The sequence below is a fragment of the Balaenoptera acutorostrata genome, chromosome 19 (assembly GCF_949987535.1).
Source record: "Balaenoptera acutorostrata chromosome 19, mBalAcu1.1, whole genome shotgun sequence".
NCBI lineage: Eukaryota > Metazoa > Chordata > Mammalia > Artiodactyla > Balaenopteridae > Balaenoptera > Balaenoptera acutorostrata.
Genome location: NC_080082.1, coordinates 61,757,557 through 61,781,687, shown reverse-complemented (window position 1 = coordinate 61,781,687; position 24,131 = coordinate 61,757,557). Strand labels below are relative to the sequence as shown.

At 42.7% G+C, this 24,131-nt stretch overlaps 1 protein-coding gene across 2 annotated transcripts; it reads left to right on the top strand.

Annotated features, from left to right (window-relative positions):
- Positions 1 to 2,268: 2,268 nt before the first annotated feature.
- LOC130705670 (heterogeneous nuclear ribonucleoprotein A1-like 3) lies at positions 2,269 to 23,084 on the top strand. 2 transcript variants are annotated; one of them, XM_057533623.1, is made up of 3 exons: positions 2,269 to 2,417; positions 5,937 to 6,027; positions 21,910 to 23,084. In XM_057533623.1, exon 3 carries the CDS (start codon positions 22,125 to 22,127, stop codon positions 22,950 to 22,952), a length of 828 nt encoding a protein of 275 aa, XP_057389606.1. In that variant the 5' UTR covers positions 2,269 to 2,417; positions 5,937 to 6,027; positions 21,910 to 22,124; the 3' UTR covers positions 22,953 to 23,084. The 2 variants fall into 2 exon arrangements, with proteins under 2 accessions (XP_057389606.1, XP_057389605.1); XM_057533622.1 differs by having other exon boundaries at positions 21,887 to 23,084.
- Positions 23,085 to 24,131: the final 1,047 nt, after the last annotated feature.

Genomic DNA, 24,131 nt, shown 5'->3' with positions numbered 1-24,131 from the left:
TGGTAACTGGGTCCCGGCCCTTTGTGGGAAAAGGCTTCCAGGAGCTGCGGAAGCAAATCCTACAAGGGCAATACCCCATCCCACCTTATCTGTCTTTGGAGATAAGGGATCTGTTACAAAAAATGATTGCCCTCAACCCCAGTGACAGAGGCACCTTACCTGACCTCATGAGCCATGCTTGGTTAAACATGGGCCAGAAGGAGCCACTCCAGCCACCCTGTGAAGAGGAACTGGAGGTGACAATGGTGAGGACTCCGGGCTTGACTTGCGACCAGATCCAGGACACTGGGACAGGCAGTGTGAGCTCCAAGAAACCCAAGGTGGAGGTCTCCATCATAACTCTGAAGCCCTTCTCTTGCGGGGACCTCTGTGGCAGTGAACTTGAGCCTTCTCCAAGCCCTGTGGTGTCCTCCCTGCAAACCAGGTGGCTCTACCACAGAAAAAATGTGCAGCTGCAGGAAGACCAGCAGGCAGGGCAGGAGACCGGTGAGTCTGCCTGTCCCCCACCCAGCCTGGAGGCGAGGACTGCCACCCCCAGCCCAGCCCCCCAGTGTGGCACTGGGACATCCACCTCCAGCAGCAGCAGGATTGGAGCCCCAGAGGGAAGCAGCTGCCCCCTGGGTGTGTCCAACACTGGAAGGTCCTCCCACGCTGGGCAGCCTGAGAGTGTGTCCTCATCCACTCTCTCTGGCCAGAGCCAGAAAAAGCAAGGGGTGGCTGGGAGAGTCTGGAACTTTATTTTGAAACATCTTTGTTGCAAGCTGCCCAGCATGAGGCGTCATAATAAAGTGAGCCCATGTGAACCCCATGGATGACCGAGGCAGGAAGGTCAGGCCGCCGCGCTCCCTGGGGCCCGGTCCAGTGGAAGATGAGCGCGTTCTCTGCACGGCCTTCAGAAGCATCGTATCCAAGACCCTGGCCAGCTCAGAGGATGGTCCGGAGCAGCCCGGGCGACCGAAAGCGAGGCCACCGTGGCTGCAGGTCTGCCCCTCAACCCCCACCTGGGTGAAACTTCAGAGACTGGACTGTCATTCCTGGGGCACGTCTCCCCTCCCCCACTCTTCTGTCTTCCGTGTTGGTGGGGGAGGGGGATGGTTCTTGTTCCAGGAACTCCTTGGTTCTTCCAATTCTAGTTAATAAACTTGATGCTCCAGAGGAAAAAAAAAAAATTAAAAAAGAAAAATTTTTTAAAAAGTAAAGTAATCATTACTGACAGAAGTTATCACATACCTTAGTCCTCCAGTCTCAGACCCTGGGTTTTGTCCCTGAGTCTCTGGAACTGAGCAGTGTTGAGTTGGCCTCCTGGCTGAATAAGGAACAGAAAGGACAAGTTGTTCTGCAGGGTGTCAGTATGAAATGGCCCATTCTCCCCAGGGAGAGTTTTGTATTTATTTATTTATTTATTTATTATTTATTTGTTTACTTATTATTTATTTTTGGCTGCGTTGGGTCTTCTTGCTGTGCGCAGGCTTTCTCTAGTTGCAGCGAGTGGGAGCTACTCCTTATTGTGGTGCGTGGGCTTCTCGTTGTGGTGGCTTCTCTTGCTGCAGAGCACAGGCTCTAGGAGCACGGGCTTCAGTAGTTGCGGCACGTGGGCTTCAGTAGTCGCGGCCCGTGGGCTCTAGAGCGCAGGCTCAGTAGTTGTGGCGCACGAGCTTAGTTGCTCTGCGGCATGTGGGATCTTCCTGGACCAGGGCTCGAACCCGTGTCCCCTGCATTGGCAGTCGGATTCTTAACCACTGCGCCAGCAGGGAAGTCCCAGAGTTTTGTATTTTTTATTCTAGTTTGTAATACAGAGACAAGTCAAGCTCTTGTTTTTTTAAACTGCTTAAATTAATACTAATTGCAGGAAATGTTCCACATCCAATGACTGCCCCACAGCTACCACTTGGAGACCCAAGTTCCCAACCACTGAATTGCTTGAGCGTCAGCAGCAGGACTTGTGAGCAACATGCTGGCAAAAACAATTTTTTATTAAAATCATTTTCTGCTTGTTAGGAGGAAACATCGTAGTTTCCAACATAACTGGTCCCCAAAGCTGTAAGCTTTTACCTGAAATCTGTAACAGCAGTAACTTAAGGGGTTTCAAAGTACTGGGAAGCACCATTCCCTGACTGCCCCCCTACCCCCTGTCCCGCCTTTCGGGCTCTCGGGCTCAGACCTGGACTCCCCTCGCCCCGCCCCTCACCTTCAGCGCTCCGCCCAAGTCCCGCCTAGAAGCCTCGCCTCTTAAGTACGTCCCTCGTGCGCAGTTTCTTCCGGAAGCGGAAGCGGAGACCTGAGAGAGAAGGTCGCGCAGCTGAGCTTAAGTTTTCCCTTCTAGTGTTGAGTCTGTGCTGCGCGGACCCCCTTACTCCATCTTTAGGGTCTCCGAGGTTCTGCGGGCGTAACAGCCCAGCGCCCGCCGTCCGCCCCAGGTAAATCCAGAAGTCGCCGTTACAGGTCGAGTATTAATTTCTTTTGGGTTTGAAATTGCTGTGAGGTTGGTCCTTGCCCTTTGCTTTTCGGCCTTCGGTCCACTGAGACACCGCCTTTCGCGACATTTTCCTGCTTACAATTCTTGATTACTTCCGCCTGCGCCTTGTGAAGTCGCCTTCTGCGAGGTGGATTCGCGCGCCCCCAGCTTCGCTCTCTCTCCCCGCCCCCCAGAGGGCAGCGCCGGCCGCCCCGCTCCCGGCGAGGCCGCGTCCTCTCCCCGGTCCTGGGGTTCTGCAGAGCCCGCCCTTCTCCGGAGACCCCCTCCCTCCGTCCCAGCCCCTCTGTCCTCGCCTCCTCCTCAGGCCGGTCCTTCGGCTCCCCGGGCCTCCCCTTCCTAGTCAGCCCTTCCCCTCACCCAGCGTGGGGGGCGGGGAGTGACCTGGGCCAGCCGTGTGACACCCAGTGTTCTTCCGTCACAAGTTCATCTCGCTGGAAATTGTTCTCAAAGGGATAGTAAAATGAAATAGATTTAGCTCTTAAAGTAGCGGGTGGATAAAATAGAGAAGTGAATAAAGGAGTGTGATCTCCTGGGATTGGAGAGCAACGTGGGGACGGGGGTCCTGCGTCAGGTGTAGCAGGAGGGACAGCAGCGGTGAGAGCACGTCACGGGGCGGGGGGGAGGGGATAAAAGAGTTAGAAGTAAGGCCTTCGGAGCATCGTGGTCCTGGGAGAGAAACAGAGAGGACAGGTGTTGACTAGAAGAGCAGAGGAAGACAGAGCAGGAAGGAAGCATAGCCGTCTGGGGTGCCGTAGAGTCGGGGTGTAACAGGAATAGAAGGAGTGTAATCTGGAGGGCAGAGAGGGAGCAGAGATGGAGGAAGAAAGAGGCAGAAATACATGGATATTTAGGACAATCGGAAAAGTTGGGCGCAAAGCGCAACAAGAGGGGGAACGAGTTGCAGAGTAGTGGGGCAGGACAGGTGTGATGAAATAAATAGGAGGGCAGAAACAGCAGGAGAGTAGAGGGGAACAGAGAGAGAGAGGGAGATAGATAAAGAATGAAATAGAAACACTTAGTAGTCAGGTAGAGGGGGAAACGATACAGATGGGGGGTAAGTTCTTTGGATATGGACGATTAAGTTGTGATATTTTAATTTGTTGCTTTAGAATGTAAAACATTTAAAGTTTACTTATGTTATCCACCTCTGGCTAGATATCCAAGGGAAATGAAATCATTATAGCGAGGGAAATATTTGCACTGCAATGAACATTACTGTATTATTCACAACAGCCAAGATGTAGAAAGAACTAAAATGTCTGACAAATGAATGGATATAGAAAATTTATTTCAGCCATAAATTATGACATTATTATGACAGAAAAAGACAGATAGTATATGTGGAAAGTAGAAATGTCTTACTCATAGGGCCACAGAGTATAAAGGGTATTAGGAGGGGGTTGGATGGTGGGGTACATGGGGAGTTGTTGGTCAGAGGTTACAAACGTTCAGTTGTAAAATGAAAAAGTACCACATATATATCTAATGTACAGCATACAGACTATAGTTAATCACACTGCGTTTCTATATACTTGGAGTTTGCTCTGAGCGTAACACTCACGTGTTCTCACTGCACAGAAATAAAATGGTAATTGTAAGTTGATGGAAATGTAAACTACTTTATTGTGATAATTATTACACGGTGAATATACATCTATCAAATAATCACATTGTATGCCTCACATGTACACGGTTGTTTCTCATCAATTCTACCTCAGTTAAGCTGGGAAAGAAAAAGAAAGTGAGGGCTGTGCTGGCCTTGCCACTGCTGAGTGGTGCTCAACCCAGGCTTCATGGTTGATCGGTGAGGCATTTTGCATAGACATGTTTTTTTTTTTTTTTTCAAACATCTTTATTGAAGTATAATTGCCTTACAATAGTGTGTTAGCATCTGCTTTATAACAAAGTGAATCAGTTATACATATACAATATGTTCCCATTTCTCTTCCCTCTTGCATCTCCCTCCCTCCCACCCTCCCCATCCCACCCCTCTAGGTGCTCACAAAGCACCGAGCTGATCTCCCTGAGCTGATCTCCCTGTGCTATGCGGCTGCTTCCCACTAGCTAGCTATTTTACATTTGGTAGTGTATATATGTCCATGACACTCTCTTACCCTGTCACATCTCACCCCACCCCCTCCCCATATCCTCAAGTCCATTCTCTAGTAGGTCTGTGTCTTTATTCCCGTCTTGCCACTAGGTTCTTCATGGCCTTTTTTTTTTTTTCCCCTTAGATTCCATATATATGTGTTAGCATAGTGTATTTGTTTTTCTCTTTCTGACTTACTTCACTCTGTATGACAGACTCTAACTCCATCCACCTCATTACAAATACCTCCATTTCATTTCTTTTTATGGCTGAGTAATATTCCATTGTATATATGTGCCACATCTGCTTTATCCATTCATCTGTCGATGGACATTTAGGTTGCTTCCATGTCCTGGCTATTGTAAATAGAGCTGCAATGAACATTTTGGTACATGACTCTTTTTGACCTATGGTTTTCTCAGGGTATATGCCCAGTAGTGGGATTGCTGGGTCGTATGGTAGTTCTATTTGTAGTTTTTTAAGGAACCTCCATACTGTTCTCCATAGTGGCTGTATCAATTTACATTCCCACCAACAGTGCAAGAGTGTTCCCTTTCCTCCACACCCTCTCCAGCATTTATTGTTTCTAGATTTTTTGATGATGGCCATTCTGACCGGTGTGAGATGATATCTCATTGTAGTTTTGATTTGCATTTCTCTAATGATTAATGATGTTGAGCATTCTTTCATGTGTCTGTAGGCCATCTGTATATCTTCTTTGGAGAAATGTCTATTTAGATCTTCTGCCCATTTTTGGATTGGGTTGTTCGTTTTTTGTTATTGAGCTGCATGAGCTGCTTGTAAATCTTGGAGATTAATCCTTTGTCAGTTGCTTCATTTGCAAATATTTTCTCCCATTCTGAGGGTTGTCTTTTGGTCTTGTTTCATAGACATGTTTTGTACCCTCTGACCAGGGATTCTTCTTCAGATCGTCGGTGTGAGGCCAAAGCTCAGTAATATTTAAAGTGCCCCCAATTAATTCTAATTTGGATCCGTCATTAGCATCTTGACTCTGAGTCCCCCCGTTCCTGAGGGCTGAGATCTGGGCTGAGGCTGAGGGGCTCTGCTCCGCATGGGGATGGATCAGGGCTGGTCTGTGACCTGCAGGGGATCGTCGGGTCCAGCTGAGGTGCCCACTGCTGCTGTGTACGTGGGGGCCTCACCAGGAGGGGAGCCTGATCTGAAGGAAAGGGTGGGAAACTCCTGTGTTGGACTCTGTGTAGGAGTTTACTGTCCTGAGCCCCTCCTGGGACAGTGGGCAGCAGGGGACTGTCTGTTCCACATGCTGAGGTCTTCCCTGTGTGTGTGGTGGTGACTCAGGAAGGGGGTGTGTTGATTCTAAGCATTAAACAGCATCTTTCCAACTCTCAGGATAGACCTCTAAAGACTCATGTTGTCTGAGGAAGAAGCCTGGAAGAGGAGGAAGAGGAAAGAACTGGAGTCTGCAATGGCTCTTTCTCAGGTGAAGTCATATTCTCAGTTGATTTCTCTGTCTCTCCTTCCTATAATGCCCTTCTTTGGACTCCCTAATCTTCTCTGACTCTGCAGTATCCTGCTTGACAGGTATTAATGAAAGTCAAGTATTAATATGCACAATACCTGAGTAAAATCTGGAAGTCAGACTAATTAGGGCAATTTGTTCTGACCTTTTTTTTTTTTTGGCCGCACTGCATGGCTTCTGGGACCTTAGTCCCCGACCAGGGATCGAACCCACGCCCCCTGCAGTGGAAGCGCAGAGTCTTACCCACTGGACTGCCAGGGAAGTCCCAAGGGTGTTTTATTCAGTCATCAAATTTAAAGTTTGAAGTCAACCTAAATCTCTGGCAGTTGGAAATTCTTTAAATCACTTTCATCACCTCCTTTCCTCAGAGGTTGTCTTTTCATTTTGTTGGTTTTATCCTTTGACACACAGAGGTTTTTACCTTTGATGCACGTAAGGTTCCAGCTTCATTCCTTTGCTAGTAAGGTATCTAGTTTCTCAGCAACATTTGTTATTGAGACTATCCTTTCCTCTTTGTATAGTTTTGGCAACCCTTATCATTACATTTTCCATATATTCCAAGGATTATTTGGAATCTGATTTCTAATCTGATCCATTGGTTTATGTATGTGTGTTTATGCCAGTACCACATCATCTTGATTACTTTGTAATTACAAAATGTAATGCATTTTCAAATCTAAAAATGTCAGCTTCCAATTCCTTTTTGAAGACTATTTTGGCTATTTGGGGTCCCTTGAGATTCTATAGAAATTTTCACAAGATTTTTTTCTATTACTGCAAAAATTGCCACTGAAATTTTAATAGGGATTCCATTGCATCTATAGAACATATTGGGTAATATGGTCATTTTAAGAATCCTAAGTCTTTCAGTCCATGAGTACAGGGTGTCTTTTAATTTATTTGTGTCTGCATGGACTTCTTTTAGCAACATTTAGTAGTGTTCAGAGTACAAGTCTTTCACCTTCTTCACTAGTATTTCCTAAGTATTCTATCCTTTTTGATGGTATAGTAAATAGTATTGTTCTCTAATTTTCTGTTGACGTTGTTCATTGTGTATAGAAATGCAACCGATTTTTGCGTGCTGATTTTTATCTGCTGCAACTTTTCTAAAGTTGTTTTTTGAAGTAGTAGTTTACTTGTGGAATTGTTTTGCTTTGTACATATAAAAAACCTTGTCACCTACAAAAAAGATAATTTTATTTTATTTTTTGATTTGGAGAACTTTTTTTTTTCCTGTCTAATGCCTCTTCTGCTTTTTATTTCTACTTTCATTTCATTGTGGTTAGACAAGATACTTTTCATGATCTTCATCTTAAATTGTTAAGATTTGTTTTGTGGGGCTTCCCTGGTGGCACAGTGGTTGAGAATCTGCCTGCCAATGCAGGGGACATGGGTTCAAGCCCTGGTCCGGGAAGATCCCACATGCCGCGGAGCAACTAAGCCCGTGTGCCACAACTACTGAGCCTGCGCTCTAGAGCCTGCGAGCCACAACTACTGAAGCCTGCAAGCCTAGAGCCCGTGCTCCGTGAAAAGACAAGCCGCCAAAATGAGAAGCCCGCGCACCGCAACGAAGAGTAGCTCCCGCTCGCGGCAGCTAGAGAAAGCCCGCGCACAGCAACGAAGACCCAACACAGCCAAAAAAATATATATATATATACAAAATAATCAACAAGGACCTACTGTGTAGCACAGGGAACTTCTACTCAGTATTCTGTAATAACCTATATGGGAAAAGAATCTGAAGTAGAATGGATATGTGTATATATATAACTGAATCACTTTGGTGTACACCTGAAAGTAACACAACATGGTAAATCAACTATACTCCAATGTAAGGTAAACATTAAATTTAAAAAAAAAGAAGAAGATAACATCGTTTTGTAATAGCTGTTCACCCAGGGAGGAGTGACTTCACTCAGACATTTGTGGATCACCCCCTTCCCTTTTCCTGGCGTGGAGTAGAGGAGAAGTTGGGCAAGAAATGACTGTCACCACCTGGTGCCTCTTTAAGTGAATGTGAAAAGTGTTGTTTTTTTGTGCAGGCTTTACTTTTTCGATCTCATTTGTGTATATTTAATTATTTAGAGCTTGAGATAAGTCAGTATATTCAATGTCTACTTTTCTATAAATAATTACTAACTTCTGAAATAAGCTCTGGTGCCTTCTATAATCTACTCATGTTATTCTTTTCTAAATATGTTATATTCTCAAGTATTTAAAACTTTGACACCAGAATTTTTAGATGAAAAATAATTGACAAGTTATTTCCCTTTAAATTTTTTTTGAGGTTTATTTGGTATCTGTGTGTTCCTCTTTATCTTATCTCTTGGAAAAGTTCTTTGGTGAATAGTAAATAATTGTCTATTTTGATGTGTACTTGGCAAAGATGTCAATGATCTTTTATATTAACATTCAAAATCAAGTTTAGCCAGTTAGCCTTATATTTTGTTTCCTTGCTTTTTCTGTGATGTGTTAAAATAGTCAGCTGTGAGATGATAGGAAGATTTTTCCCTCAGGTCCCTCTTAACTGTTCTGTACAGACGATGAAGGATGGACGAGATTGACTTGGAAGCTTCCAGCAGAGCCTCTCTGTTCATGATGAAGAAGTTGGCTGGGAGCTTATTTCTAAGCTGACCCCTTACAGTGTTTTCTGCGCCAACAGCTGTGCTTTGGCAGTGGCCACGCCGCACGGCTTTCAGGATCTCCGTTCCTTGACCAGGGATTGAACCCGAGCCAGGGCAGTGAAAGCCCAGAATCCTAACCACTAGGCCAACTGGAAACTCCTTGTATTTTTAAGTTATTTTAATGTGATTTTTCTGGAAAAGAAGAATTAAATGTTTGGTACCAGTGTGATCTGACCTTGAAAGAGAAGTTTCCGTTGCTCAGACTCATGATAGATGGTGTTTTAAATAGGATGAGCAATAAGGACAAACTCTGCCCACTTAACCCTTCGGGTGACCTTTTCAGAATTCAGTTACACCTGATTCTGTTCACTCAACTCAGACTTTCTCATAACTGCCTCAGAGAGCCCACTCGTAACATGGAGGTGAGCAACTCCACCAGAAATTCTTCATTTGAGCAACAGAGACCCTTGAAATGATTGGCCCAGTTAGGCGTGAGTTTGTGTGTGGCAGTGCCCAGTTGAATTTAGAGTTTTAATTTTAATTTATTTTATTTTATTTATTTATTTATGGCTGCATTGGGTCTTTGTTGCTGTGCACAGGCTTTCTCTAGTTGCTGCGAGCGGGGGCTACTCTTCGTTGCGGTGCGCAGGCTTCTCACTGCGGTGGCTTCTCTTGTTGTGGAGCATGGGCTCTAGGCGCACGGGCTTCAGTAGTTGTGGCATGCAGGCTCAGTAGTTGTGGCACACGGGCTTAGTTGCTCCGCAGCATGTGGGATCTTCCCAGACCAGGGCTCGAACCCGTGTCCCCTGCCTTGTCAGGCGGATTCTTAACCACTGCACCACCAGGGAAGCCCCTAATTTTAATTTTCAACTCTTACACTCAGACCTCCACTGGCTACCGTTTGTCCTGTGGACAAAATCCTGACTCCTCATTTTGGCTACACAGCCCTGTGTCATCCTCAGGGCCCTGCCGGGGTCTCCAGCCTCATCCTGGGAGCTTAACCTTTTCTCGTGGTTCACTCTGCCCCGGTCACATTCACCTTTTCTCTGTTCCCAAGCACCAAAACCTTTTCTGTCTCAGCTCTTAGTTCCTGTTCTTACCTTCTCCCTTTAAGTCACCATGGGTTAGGCCCTTTGTACTCCTTCAGGTGTGGGCTCAGAGAGGCCTCCCCACCCGCTCCTGACAATCTCTTGTCACTTGAATGGTTTTATTGTCCCTACATCAATCACCCTCATGAGAAATGCCCTTCTCCATTGATTATTTGGAGTCTCCCATTTTCGCTTCACTGAAGAGCACAGTTTTCCTCTTCTCCTGAGGATGGCTGCAGCATCTCACTCTGGGGATGTGTTTAGAAGCTGGGACTGTGGGTTGGGCTGAGTAATCTCCCCTCAGGAGAGACCAGGTGAACAGGGTAGGTGATGAGGATGGTTCCCATATTTGTTCTGGACATTTCGACTTTAATTGATCCTTACCCCATGTGGCTACCTAATTACTCAAAAGCAAGAAGATGTAGGGAGCTGTAAAAAGCCCTACAAATCTGATGTCCTCATGCAGTGTCCTGAGGTGTCCCCGTGTTTAGCCTCCTGTGTCACTGCTCCCCTGTAGCCCCCAGGTGTTCCGGTCTCTGCACATCCGAGGATCAGTTGCCGCCTGGGACAGGAGCTTTGCCTTCAAGCATTTCATCTGCTCAGGGTCAGGGATACTGATTTCACTGTGCTAAGGGGGGGCATAAATCCAGAACCTAAGGGGAATGAAGGAAGTCCCTGTCAAAGAGCTAGGGTTAATTAATCTTTTTTTATTTTTTTAAAAGAAATTCACATTCTTATTGATTGATTGCTGTGTTGGGTCTTCGTTTCTGTGCGAGGGCTTTCTCCAGCTGTGGCAAGCGGGGACCACTCTTCATCGCGTTGCGCGGGCCTCTCACTATCGCGGCCTCTCTTGTTGCGGAGCACAGGCTCCAGATGCGCAGGCTCAGTAATTGTGGCTCACAGGCCCAGTTGCTCCGTGGCATGTGGGATCTTCCCAGACCAGGGCTGGAACCCGTGTCCCCTGCACTGGCAGGCAGACTCTCAACCACTGCGCCACCAGGGAAGCCCCTAATTAATCTTTTAATTACCTGTGAGTTGGGAGAACAGGAGACAAGAGACCTGGGGACCCTCTCTCTTTGAGACTTCCTCACTGAATTCAAATGCCTTTGTAACTGAAGTCCATAACGTCCCCAGTTGCTGGTAAATTTTCCCAGGAGGGGGTCAACTTCTTGACCTTCATACTGAACGCCCAGCGTCCTTTGGATGGTTTCTTGTGAATATTCCTGTTGCGATACCTCTGCAGACAGATACGTGTGCCTTTTAGCCCTCTTTGCCCGTGTTTGCATGAGGAGAGGTAGAAAAATGGGGAAATTGAAGGGGGCCCAGTAGGGTTCTATAGGCTGGATATGGCAGCAAGGGCGGGCATCAAGATGAGCCCCATGAATGGTGTGTTCACCTGTCCCTTTGGTCTCAAGGGGTCTGTGGCAAGGGATGTGTCAGTTCTGGCTGGAGCACCTGGTATTGGGTTTATGGGTAGTTGTGGGTGCATTGCATGGTTTGAGGTGCCAGTGTCTTAGCTCAGGTTCCCTGGGACCTAGCTGCTGACACTGAGGTTTCCATGCATTGGTTTATTTGGGTATTTCATGGTTATACCTGAGGACGAATGAAGGCAGTGGATTTAGGCAGAGAAAAACATTTTTCTCCAGTGTTGTGAGAAGTATGGCCTGAGCTGAGCCCACGGGGATCTTTGGGTGCAGGAGGATGGGTGCCTTGTCCTCAGGATATTCACCTAGAGGGTGCCCTACAGCCTCCACTCCACAGGTGACTTCTCTTGGGTCTTTTGGATGGTCTAGAATCATTGTGCAATTGTTAGAGTAATACAGGGAAAATTTCAGTGATCATGTTGTGAGTTATCTTTGGTATTTTTTAGTATTTTGGGTCCCAAATGGAGAAAGTTTTAGATGCACTGTGAAAGGTACAAAAGAGAATTTGGGGTGTTTCCGTGGGAGATTTGGGGGCATCACTGGGGCATGTGCACCATTGGAAACATCTTTCTTTTATATATAGTTTTTTGGAGATGACAGTGTCTGGTCTGTGGTCATGGTGAAGGAAAATATATGTAGTTTTCCCTCAGGCATGATTTATCATAAGTAGAATGTTTTCTCGTATTTTATAGTAGGATGAGTTGATACAGATTGTATGGAGACTGTGTTGGACCCCATGAGAGTCTGTAAGTTCTTTTGAGTCCAGAAGGAAAATTATGAGTACTAAGCTTTGAATGGCAAAAGGTTTTCGTTAGGGATATTCTGCTAGGTATGTGTCTGTGGACACAACTTGAGAGGGGCCATTAAGTTCTCTGATGTAGGGAAAGATTGTTCCAAGAATCAGAGGGCAAGTAGCACCACAGTGATCTGCAGTCCAGAGGTTCACCCTTGGGAAGCTGTAGCTGCTACTTTCTGGCTGCCAGGCCAGTGCTGGTTCCTCTACTCTCCTCTCCCCACCTGTGTGAAAATACACACGCACACACACGCATACACGCACGCACAATACACAGAACAGGGAACCCTTGTGCTTTGTTGGTGGGGATGCAAGTGGTAGGGCTTTTATTGAAGACAGTATGGAGTTTCCTTAATAAAATAGACAGAACAGCACACAGTCTATGACACCCACGTCTGGCTAGATATCCAGATGAAATCAAATCATTACAGTGAGGTTAATATTTGTACTCCAATGAATATTATTGCATTGTTCAAAACAGCCAAGATGTAGAAAGAACTAAAATGCCTGTTGGCAAATGAATGGATATAGAAAATTTATGTCAGCCATAAATGATGACATTGTGACAAAAAAGCAAGGTATTATGTATGGAAACTAGAAATGTCAAACTCATAGAGCCATAGAGTATAAAGACTGTTAGCGTGTAAGTCCCAGAGAGATCCTATTTCTAGTCCGCAGTCCCTCAAAGGATGAATATGCAGCTTTCAGCCTTTTAGTTTGTCTTCTGTGGGTAGATCACATGGTTTCATCTTATAATATCTGACCTACAAATCTTGTATTTTGTTTTGCTCTTGTACTGCTCTGTCAAGTTGGGGAATGTGTACTCTTCTTGATTTCATATTCTCCTAAGTTTGCATGATTTTGCCTCTGAAACTTGTTTTTGAAATAGCTAGTCCTAGGGTCTGAAATTTTATCCAATTTCTCTGCTGTGATAATCCACCCTTAGTTAATGCACAATTCGGGTGGACTCGCCATCGTGTGGGTTTGCTGGGTAACAGAAATTTCTGATGGAGAACAGTTTCCCTCATATGTTGTAATATTTTCCTGCAGCATACAAAATCACCTTTTCAAGCTATGTAGTGGAGTGGTCAGCATGTTCTAGGATATGAGACAGAAAGTATCAACAGAGCCTGGCTGATAAATCTTTCCAAAGGGTTTTTTTTTCTGATTTTGAGGAATATCACAAGCCATTTCTCAAGGGCAGTGAGTCTTAGGATGTGTTTATCTATTCCTTCAAGAGACACTATTGGGATTTACTAGGGATTGGGTTGACTCCGTTGATTGCTTTGAGTAGTATTTACATCTAGAAAATATTGACTACCGATTAATGAACTTGGGATATCTTTGCATTGTGTCCTTTCTAATATTTTTCAGCTGTGTTTTTAGTTTACAGTATACATAAATCTTTCCCTTTAAATGTCAGCTTATTCCAAATATTTTACTTATTTCTTTGATGTTATGGTAAATAGAGTTGTTTGTGAATTTCCTTGTTTTTTTTTTAAGGAGTGTTTTTGTTGTTGTTGTTGTTGTTGTTGTTGTTTGTGCCACCCAGCACTGCTTGAGGGATCTCAGTTTCCCAATCAGGGATTGAACCCGGACCACAGCAGTGAAAGCGCCAAATCCTAACTACTCGACCACCAGGGAACCAGCGAACTCCCCCTGAATTTCCTTCTTGATTGTTCATTTTTAATTTATAGAAACACAATTGATTTTTTTTTTAATTAATTTATTTATTTTTGGCTGTGCTGGGTCCTCGCCCCTGTGCGAAGGCCCTCTCCAGCTGCGGCGAGCGGGGGCCACTCTTCATCGCGGTGCGCAGGCCTCTCACTATCGCGGCCTCTCCTGCTGCGGAGCACAGGCTCCAGACGCGCAGGCTCAGTAGTTGTGGCTCACGGGCCCAGCTGCTCCGCGGCATGTGGGATCCTCCCAGACCAGGGCTTGAACCCGTGTCCCCTGCATTGGCAGGCAGATTCTCAACCACTGCGCCACCAGGGAAGCCCAACACAATTGATTTTTATTTGTTGATTTTATCTCGTAATTTTTCTGAGTTCCTTCATTATTTCTAGCAGGTTTATTTTGCAGAACTTTCAGGGTTTTCTACATACTAGAACATGTTGTTTGTCAACAGAGATAATTTTGCTTCCTTTTTCTATTTGGATACCTTTTATTTACTTATTTTTTTCTGCCTATGTGTTCCTGCTAGACTTTCTAGTAATTCATTTTTAGAAGCAGTGAGAGCAGATATCCTTGTCTTGTTCCTGATCTTAGAGGAAAATCTGTTGAGTATGATGTTAGCCATGGGCTGTTACTATACGTCCTTAATGTTGAGGAATTTTTGTCTAGTTTATTGAGTGTTTTTATCATAAAAGACTGTTGACATTTGTCAACTGCTTTTTCTGCATCAGTAGAGATGATCATGTTGTCTTTTTCTTTCATTCTGTTAACATGCTGTTTTACATTGAACGATTTCCATGTGTTGAACCATCCTTATATTTTAAAAATACATTCCCATTAGCCATGGTATATAATCGTTTTCACGTGCTATTGAGTTGTTAGGTATAATGTGTAGAGTTTTTTCATAGCTTCTTTATATCATTTTGATGTATTCATGTTCTGTAGTAATATTCCTTATGTCATTTGAAATTAGTAGTTTTATTTATTGTGAACAGAGGAGGGACAAATTATTTGTGACAGAAGCTGCAGTATCATATATTGTAATAATTTCCAATTAATTATCACCCTGTGAGATTATACATGTCTGCCCTTTGATATCAAAATTGGCTGCTTGACTTAGGCAACCCTTACTTCCCTTTGAGAGGATTGGTACTTCCTTGCCCATTTATGCCTTTTGAGTTCCTTGGCCAATTTGGTGTGAGTAGAATGGCATGTTTCAACCTGAAATCAAAGCTTTCAGAGCTTTTATTTGCTTCATATAACCCTGTCTTCTCTCTACTGCAAGAATGGTCTTGGATAGACTGAAATTTTACCCAGAATGACAGAATCAAATTATTGAAAGAAGCAAGAGATGAATAATGATTGATATAATATGAGGAAGCAATCAGTGTTTCTTGTTGTAAGCCATTGAGAATTCAGGAATATTTATTACCATAGCAAAACTTGTAGACAGTTAACTGGTACACTTTCAATGACCTTTTCTTTTTGCATACCCATCTTAACCTCCCAACGTCAAGGTTATATATAGGTGAGAACTCATTATCTCCAGTAATTACTCCACCTTTAACCCTTGGATTCACTTCCTAAATTAGTACCCTTATTCCTTCTCATATATTGCCTCTTGCCATTAGAATATGCATTTATTCTTTTTTAAAAAATATTTATTTATTTATTTAGGCTGCACCATATCTTAGTTGTGGCACGCAGGATCTTCGTTGTGGCATGCGGGATCTTGTAGTTGCAGCATGCGGACTTCTTAGTTGCGGCATGCATGCGGGATCTAGTTCCCCAACCAGGGATGGAACCTGGGCCCCCTGCATTGGGAGCTCAGAGTCTTACCCACTGAACCACCAGGGAAGTCCCGCATTTATTATTATTTATTTATTTTTAACATCTTTATTGGAGTATAATTGCTTTACAATGGTGTGTTAGTTTCTACTGTATAACAAAGTGAATCAGCTATATGTATACATATATCCCCATATCCCCTCCCTCTTGTGTGTCCCTCCCAGCCTCCCTATCCCACCCCTCTAGGTGGTCACAAAGCACCGAGCTGATCTCCCTGTGCTATGCGGCTGCTTCCCACTAGCTATCTATTTTACATTTGGTAGTATATATAAGTCCATGCCACTCTCTCACTTTGTCCCAGCTTACCCTTCCCCCTCCCTGTGTCCTCAAGTCCATTCTCTACGTCTGTGTCTTTATTCCTGTCCTGCCCCTAGGTTCTTCAGAACCTTTTTGTTTTTTTTTAGATTCCATATATACGTGTTAGCATATGGTATTTGTTTTTCTCTTTCTGACTTACTTCACTCTGTATGACAGACTCTAGGTCCATCCACCTCACTACAAATAACTCAGTTTCATTTCTTTTTATGGCTGAGTAATATTCCATTGTATATATGTGCCACATCTTCTTTATCCATTCATCTGATGATGGACACTTAGGTTGCTTCCAGGTCCTGGCTGTTGTAAATAGTGCTGCAGTGAACATTGTGGTACATGACTCTTTTTGAATTATGGTTTTCTCAGGGTATATGCCCAGTAGTGGGATTGCTGGGTCGTATGGTAGTTCTATTTTTAGTTTTTTAAGGAACCTCCATACTTATTTATTTCTATTGAAGTATCGCTGATGTACCATGTTGTGTTAGTTTCAGATGTACAGTAAAGTGATTCAGATATATATATTCTTTTTCGGATTCTAATCCATTATAGGATATTACAAGATATTGATTTTAGTTCTCTGTGCTGTACAGTAGGTATTTGTTTTTTTGTCCACTTGATATACAGTGCTGTATATCTGTTAATCCCAAACTCTAATTTATTCCTCCCCCACTTTCCCCTTTGGTAATAAGTTTGTTTTCTATGTTTTTGAGTTTATTTCTGTTTTGTAAATAAGTTCATTTGTATAGTATATTCATTTGTTTTTAATTCAATTACAAATATATTACATTCATTGTCTAATTACCCTTAAAGGACTTTGTGTTTTCAGTTATAAAACTTCCAACTGGTTTATCATGATCAAATATTTGTAAATAATCTCACTGAAATTGCCCTATTTCATGGTGCTGCCTTCATTTGAATGAGGAAGCCTCGGAACTGGATGAGCTCAGTTAAGACTAAATTTTGGTCTGAAAATATCCTCTAGGATTTTGTTCAGTTTATGGTTCATAGACTTCTGACTTGGTGACTTAGAGCAACATATTTCAGCACTTAATGGTTTCTCCTGTATGTGACAGGGAGAGTCACAACACAGGCACAACGAGTATGACGGGTCCTTCAATGCCATTCAAAGTCATAAACGCTAAGGTTCCTGGGCAAGTTTGTTATTACCAGTATTAGTTTAAATTTTCTAACATTCCTTTATTCAAATATAACACGTGTATTTATTATTTTTTGAATTTCACTTGATGTCATATTATGGAGTGAAAATGTTAGACTTAAACTCTGTAACTTGAAAATAGCAAAGGTTAAAGAGCTCCTTTTCTTCTTTTGTGCTAAAGGAAACAGCTTACTTAGCTAAGAACTACACCTCCCTGTCAATTTCAATGACTCATGATAGCTCCCTTGTTTCCTTAGGAACCAGCCAGATAGGAACACTTGAGATTGCCAGCCTCAGTGTCGTCCTCAGTTGTCCTCAGTGATCACTGGGTACAATGACCGTTACCATGATTTAATCAAAATTTAGTATGCTTTTCTCCTCTCCCAAGGTCACTATTTTATTTTAAAATTTATTTATTTTATTTATTTTTGGCTGTGTTGGGTCTTCGTTTCTGTGCGAGGGCTTTCTCTAGTTGTGGCAAGCGGGGGCCACTCTTCATCACGGCGCGCGGGCCTCTCACTATCGCGGCCTCTCTTGTTGCGGAGCACAGGCTCCAGATGCGCAGGCTCAGTAATTGTGGCTCACGGGCCCAGTTGCTCCGCGGCATGTGGGATCTTCCCAGACCAGGGCTCGAACCCGTGTCCCCTGCATTAGCAGGCAGATTCTCAACCACTGCGCCACCAGGGAAGCCCGCCAAGGTCACTATTTTAGACCGCTTTTGAGCATTGTAATTCAGAACAACAGCACTGCCTGAACATCTCCTCCAAGTAGGAGACTTTAGTGTAAAACATCCCCTGAGAATGTAGCCTCAGGCCACCTAATCATCCACTCTTCCATATGGGGGCTTTCCTACCTTGTTGACCTCTCGGTGTAAAAGAAAAGCTGTTCGTTGGTCTGACTTTTGAGGCTTTACAGATTTTTATGGTTGGAGCGTTCCCTATATTGTAATAACTCTTTGGAATAAAATCTATCCTTACCTAAGTTTGACAGTGGTAAAAATTTCAGTCATTCCATCTAGACTCAAAAATATATATATTTAAAAATTTTCTAGGACACGGTTTGAAAGCCTGCATATATATATTTCAAACTATATCTTTCTTTTTACATTCTTGAATCGTTCATAATTTGCATTTGTTACATTATGATATACAGGGTGACATCAAAATCTTCCTGTGATTTAGGAAATTTCCTTTTTTCTTGTGAATTTGTTCAGTTTGATGCCTTGTTAATTATATAAGCAATAAAACTCCCCATTCAAAAAAATGATTCATGACTTTCCCCTATAATTGGCTTCTCCTCTCCTGTTCTGTGTTTAATGAAAAGTTCCACCGCCAACTCATTTCCTTGTGTGGAATCATGGAAGTCCATGCTGAAATGGCTTTTTTGCCAACATCGCTAGTGAGCAATATTGTATAATACAGAGTAATCTACCTAATAAAGTTCACAAAATTTATTTGAGTCACTGCATCTTTTAAAAATGTGAAGGACTTCCCTGGCGGTCCAGTGGTTAGGACTGCTTGCTTTCACTGCCATGGGCCTGAGTTCAATCCCTGGTCAGGGAACTAAGATCCTACAAGCCACACAGGGTGGCAAAAAAAAAAAAAAGTGATATATCTTCTTGTATTCATATGTGTGCTATACCAGGACATTCTGCTCATCTTACCTGAAAATATTTTAAATACACTAAGTTCCGTATCTAAACATCATCATATTTCAATTTATTCCCATGTCTGTATGGATGAAATGTTTCACATGCACAGATGTGATAAAACACACATAGTAGTAGATGTTATCTAACAGATAGTGCCTTAAAAATATTGAGGGCTGAAATGAAGTTATTGCATATTTGACAATCTAGTTTTACTTTTTTAGGGTTCATATTAAAGAGAGTATATCTCCTTACTAAATATCCTTAGAAACATTGCAACTTAATTATTCTTTACATGGAAATAAATCCCAGTGTCTTCTGGAGACTATATGTTTTACATACTTTGTTATCCACATTTGACAGAACTTTTAGAAGTAGAAAATAAAGAGCTAAAATATATTACAATTTAAAAATAAGATGTGAAACTTTCTAATTACCTGTATAATGGACGTATAGTCAATTTGAAATTACATTGTGTAGTTATTATATATTTAAGTATTTTTCATAAACAAGTTTTTGTGAAAGATGCTTAAAGGTAATTAAGTGTGGGATAGAGGAAGTATTTTAAAAAATAATGCAGTTATTCTTTTTGTGGTAGTTATTTCAATATATGTAAATCAGAACATTATGCTGTATACCTTAAACTCATGCAGTGATGTATGCCAAGTATGGCTCAATAAAGCAGGGGGGAAAATGTGGTTTTAAAAGGCAAATAAAACACTTTAGCAACAAGCAGGAACTGTAATAGGGAAGAACACTTTGTATTCCATGACAAGTTCATCCCTGAAGGCATGTTGCCCAGAAGCTTAAATTATACATAATGGCCCGTCTCTGTGAACCCTGCCTCCCGGGTCATGAGTGTTAAGCTAAAATACCTTTGTTTAGCTCAAAGGAAACCTCGTGACCAGGCCCACCTGTGAATGACTGCAGGGAGGAAGAAATTAACACATTCCCCCTCTGGAGGCTGATGGGAACCAGGAAGTGTGTGACTTTACTGCCTCCCCTTTTAGTATAAAAGGAGCCTGAATTCTGAGTCAGGCAAGATGGTCCTCTGGGGGGCATGAGCCTACCATCTTCTTGGTTTGCTGGCTTTCTGAATAAAGTCGTTATTCCTTGTCCCAACAACTCGTCTTTCGATCATTGGCCTGTCATGTTGCGAGCAGTACGAGCTACGTTAGACTCGGTGACAAATTTTGGTGAAGCCAGCTGGCCCCGGTTGGGGGATTTTCGGGTAAGCCCCTACAGCTGCCAGGACCACTTGCCCTGAGGATCGTCCCTCCAGAATTCCCTGCTGGCAGTTGGAGCAAGGAATCGACATTTGAGAGCCGACAGGCTCCATATGGTAGGGTAAGTCGCTCCTGTGTGTACAGCCGGGAACATTATTTCCTCTCCGTTTGGGGCTTTTTCTCTGGAATAAGCCAATTTGTTTTGTATTTGAGTGGGGTACCCTGCTGGAGAGAGGAAAGAGTTGTTGGACTTCTACCCGATTTGTGAACGGGTTCATTGGTTTCTCTGGATGCTAGCATTTGTTTGTGTTTTGTTTGTCTTGAAAAGGGGGGGATGTTTCAGCTATCCCTAAATAAAGTCCTCTGAGGCACAGCTTGGATAACGGATCTGATTATAGCTATGAGCCCATGGGCAAGAGGAAGATGTTATCTTATTGTAACAATGTGTGGCCACAGTGCCTGTTAGGACCTCCACTGGGGGTGTAGAAAGGGTTATCTTGGGACCCTGTGCACCATGTACTGCTACTCTTGCTGTGTTAATTACGTCGTTTGTGGTCTCCTGTGTTGTTGATATATGTAAAACCCCAAGACCAAACTTGGGGGTTTATTTAGGATTTTCTGTCTGTTCTTTGGGCTTTTTGTTTATTTTAGTGTGGTACTGTTTCTCCATTTACAGCCAAATCAGTTTGTGGTACTTAAAACTTTTACTGATATCAAATGGAGGAAAAGGACAGGAAAAAACCTGTCCTTGTCCAAGAGTGGGACATTCTGATGAAGAAGAGAAAGCTTCCACTTGGTTCCTAAAATCACCAAAGGCTACAAATAGAAATAGAAGTGTCTCTTCCACCATAAATACTATTAAAAGGGTTTAGCTATGTGGACAGGTGACCTTGATTTGTCCCATCTGCCAGAAGCCCAATTTGAATCCAGCCTCTTTATAACTGATGGGTTTTACGTGGTTGTACCTGATTCATGGGTAAAATTTTGGAATGGGAACTATGAGGTCCCTGTGTTTGTGTGTTTGTACATGTGTTATAGAAGTATGGCATTGCCAAAATTAATTTTAAAAGAGCTCTATTTAATTGGCTTAAAGGAAATTAAGTGCTTATATAAATACTCAAACATAAAGAAACTGGCCAGAATGAGTTTCAGGTTCACATGATGTAGGACATACTCAATATTGAATTAATATCTGGTGTTAAAAAGTCAGCTTAAGCTCGTTGGTTTGATACAGTTTAGAGTCATCAACATTAAGTATAATACTTTCATTGTACCTGGGCTTACTAGAAGTCAAATACATTACTCCTGTTACAGAGTTTGTCAGCAAGAAAAATAATAATGAGACAAAGCTTTTAAGTAAATAAAATAGAGGCAAATGAAGTAGAGAGTTCTGGGGTATACTATATGGGAATAATGTTTTGAGAATGTCTATATAGGATAGTCTCTCCAGATTTTCATAAATTGAAACTAAGTTCTAAGATTGAACTTAATTATGAAAATAAATCTTAAAGTGGTACAAAACCTCAATTTCATTCTCTAAGAGGACAAATTGTTTCTTCAAATATTGAACTGCTTTTGGTAATAGATTATGAGTTTCTTTAAGTGATCTGTATTTACCATTGAGATCTCTTCCACTGGTTAAAACTTTTTGATATTTTTGACAGACTTCCCAAAGATCAAGTTCTAAATGGGGTTCATTTGACCTCTGGCTAACTTGGGGGTTTTCTGGAGGGTCCCTGGAACACCTCAAATTATTTGTTTTCTCTCCATCTCAGAGAGAGGAATATTAAACTAATTGGGCTTATTTGGTGTGTTGAAAGCATGGGAGACATTGTCAAATGAGTGATAAACTTCTTAGATTGTTATCATATGGGTAAACATTATCAATATACATATTTTAGAAATTATATGGAACTCCTAAAATCCTGGTATATCCTGGTAAATGATGTCAGTCATAATTTTAGTAATTAAGTGGTTTGTCACAGCAGTAATTAAGTTTCTGTTCAATTGCATCGTAATCCCAGTTGTTTGATCCCAAATCAAAAAGGCACCTGTTGAGATTACTCCTCTCTGCCCTTGGATGCCGCCGAGTCAGCATCGTTGACGTCTCCCCACTCCACCGCCATCGTGTCTAAGTCAGAGTCTCCGAAAGAGCCCGAACAGCTGCGCAAGCTCTTCATCGGAGGTTTGAGCTTTGAAACAACTGATGAGAGTCTGAGGAGCCCTTGTGAGCAGTGGGGAGCGCTCACAGATTGTGTGGTAATGAGGGATCCAAACACCAAGCGCTCCAGAGGCTTTGGGTTTGTCACATATGCCACTGTGGAGGAGGTGGAGGAGGCCATGCAGGCAAGGCCACACAAGGTGGATGGGAGAGTTGTGGAACCAAAGAGGGCCGTCTCAAGAGAAGATTCTCAAAGACCTGGTGCCCACTTAACCGTGAAAAAGATTTTTGTTGGTGGCATTAAAGAAGATGCTGAAGAACATCACCTAAGAGATTGTTTTGAACAGCAGGGGAAAACTGAAGTGACTGAAATCATGACTGAGCAAGGTAGTGGCAAAAAGAGAGGCTTTGCTTTCGTAACCTTTGATGACCATGACTCTGTAGACAAGACTGTCAGTCCGAAATACCACACTGTGAATGGCCACAACTGTGAAGTAAGGAAAGCCCTATCTAAGCAAGAGATGGCTAGTGCCTCATCCAGCCAAAGAGGTCAGAGTGGTTCTGGAAACTTTGGTGGTGGTCACGGAGGTGGTTTTGGTGGGAATGACAGCTTCGGTCGTGGAGGAGACTACAGTGGCCGAGGTGGCTTTGGTGGCAGCCGTGGTGGCGGTGGATATGGTGGCAGTGGGGATGGCTATAATGGATTCGGTAACGATGGAAGCAATTTTGGAGGCGGCGGAAGCTACAATGATTCTGGCAATTACAACAACCAATCTTCACATTTTGGACCCATGAAAGGAGGAAACTTTGGAGGCAGAAGTGCTGGCCCCTGTGGTGGTGGAGACCAATACTTTGCCAAACCCCGAAACCAAGGTGGCTGTGGCGGTTCCAGCAGCAGCAGGAGCTATGGCAGGGGCACAAGGTTTTAACTACTGCCAGGAAACAAAGCTCAGCAGGAGAGGAGAGCCAGAGAAGTGACAGGGAAGCTACAGGTTACAACAGATTTGTGAACTCAGCCAAGCACAGTGGTGGCAGGGCCTAGCTGCTACAAAGAAGACATGTTTTAGACAATACTCATGTGTGTGGGGAAAAAAAACTCGAGGACTGTATTTGTGACTAATTGTATAACGGGTTATTTTAGTTTCTGTGCTGTGGAAAGTGTAAAGCATGCCAACAAAGGGTTTTAATGTAGATTTTTTTTTTTTGCACCCATGCTGTTGATGGCTAAATGTAATATAGTCTGATCATGACGCTGAATAAATGTGTTCTTTTTAAAAAAGTATGCTGTGTAAAGTTAGTCTACTCTGAAGCCATTTTGGTAAACTACCCCAACAGTGTGAAGTTAGAATTCCTTCAGGGTGATGCCAGGTTCCATTCAAAATTTATTTACAACCTGGTTTGGTGGAGAAGCTATTGTCTTCAGAAACCTTGGTGTAGTTGAACAGACAGTTACTGTGTTGTGACCTAGAGTTCATCGTTGAAAGGGTCACCCAAGCAAAGTCATGGAGTTTTTTGGATATTAATATGATTGTTAATTGGGTGATTGGGATTGACATGTATACACTGATGTGTATAAAATTGATGACTAATAAGAACCTGCAGTATAAAAAAACAAAACAACTAATACTAAACTTTCATTGGGTTATTTGTATGGAAATATGTTAATATAAATGTTTCAGACATTACATGAAATTTCTAAAAATCTTATATGTTCTGGTATAATGTTATAAGTCATAATCCTAGTTATTACTTTAAAATGTATATCTCAGAAATAACTAAATTTCCTTGTCAATTGCATTATTATGAACTTTCATCAAATCTTTAACCGTGGTCATTTTTAAGTCTTTTGTCATTTACAGACAGTTCTGGGTGTACTCGGATGCTTTTGCAAATATGTTCCTATAAAAGGGTTTCATCTTCAAGAAATTCATGGAAAAGACTCTGACAAGTACAGGTTTCTGGTAACTGACTGTACTGCTGAACTGAATGAATAAGCATTTTCAGAACTCTAATGAAAAACTGATGAACTCATAAAAGTGCTAACAAAAGATCAAGATAAAAAAAAATTAATTACATGGGACTGGGTTAACTGATGAGGATGAGTATAA

Coding starts and splice junctions, on each gene's coding strand:
- LOC130705670 (XM_057533623.1), top strand. CDS start 22,125: ATGAGGGATCCAAACACCAAGCGCTCCAGAGGCTTTGGGTTTGTCACA.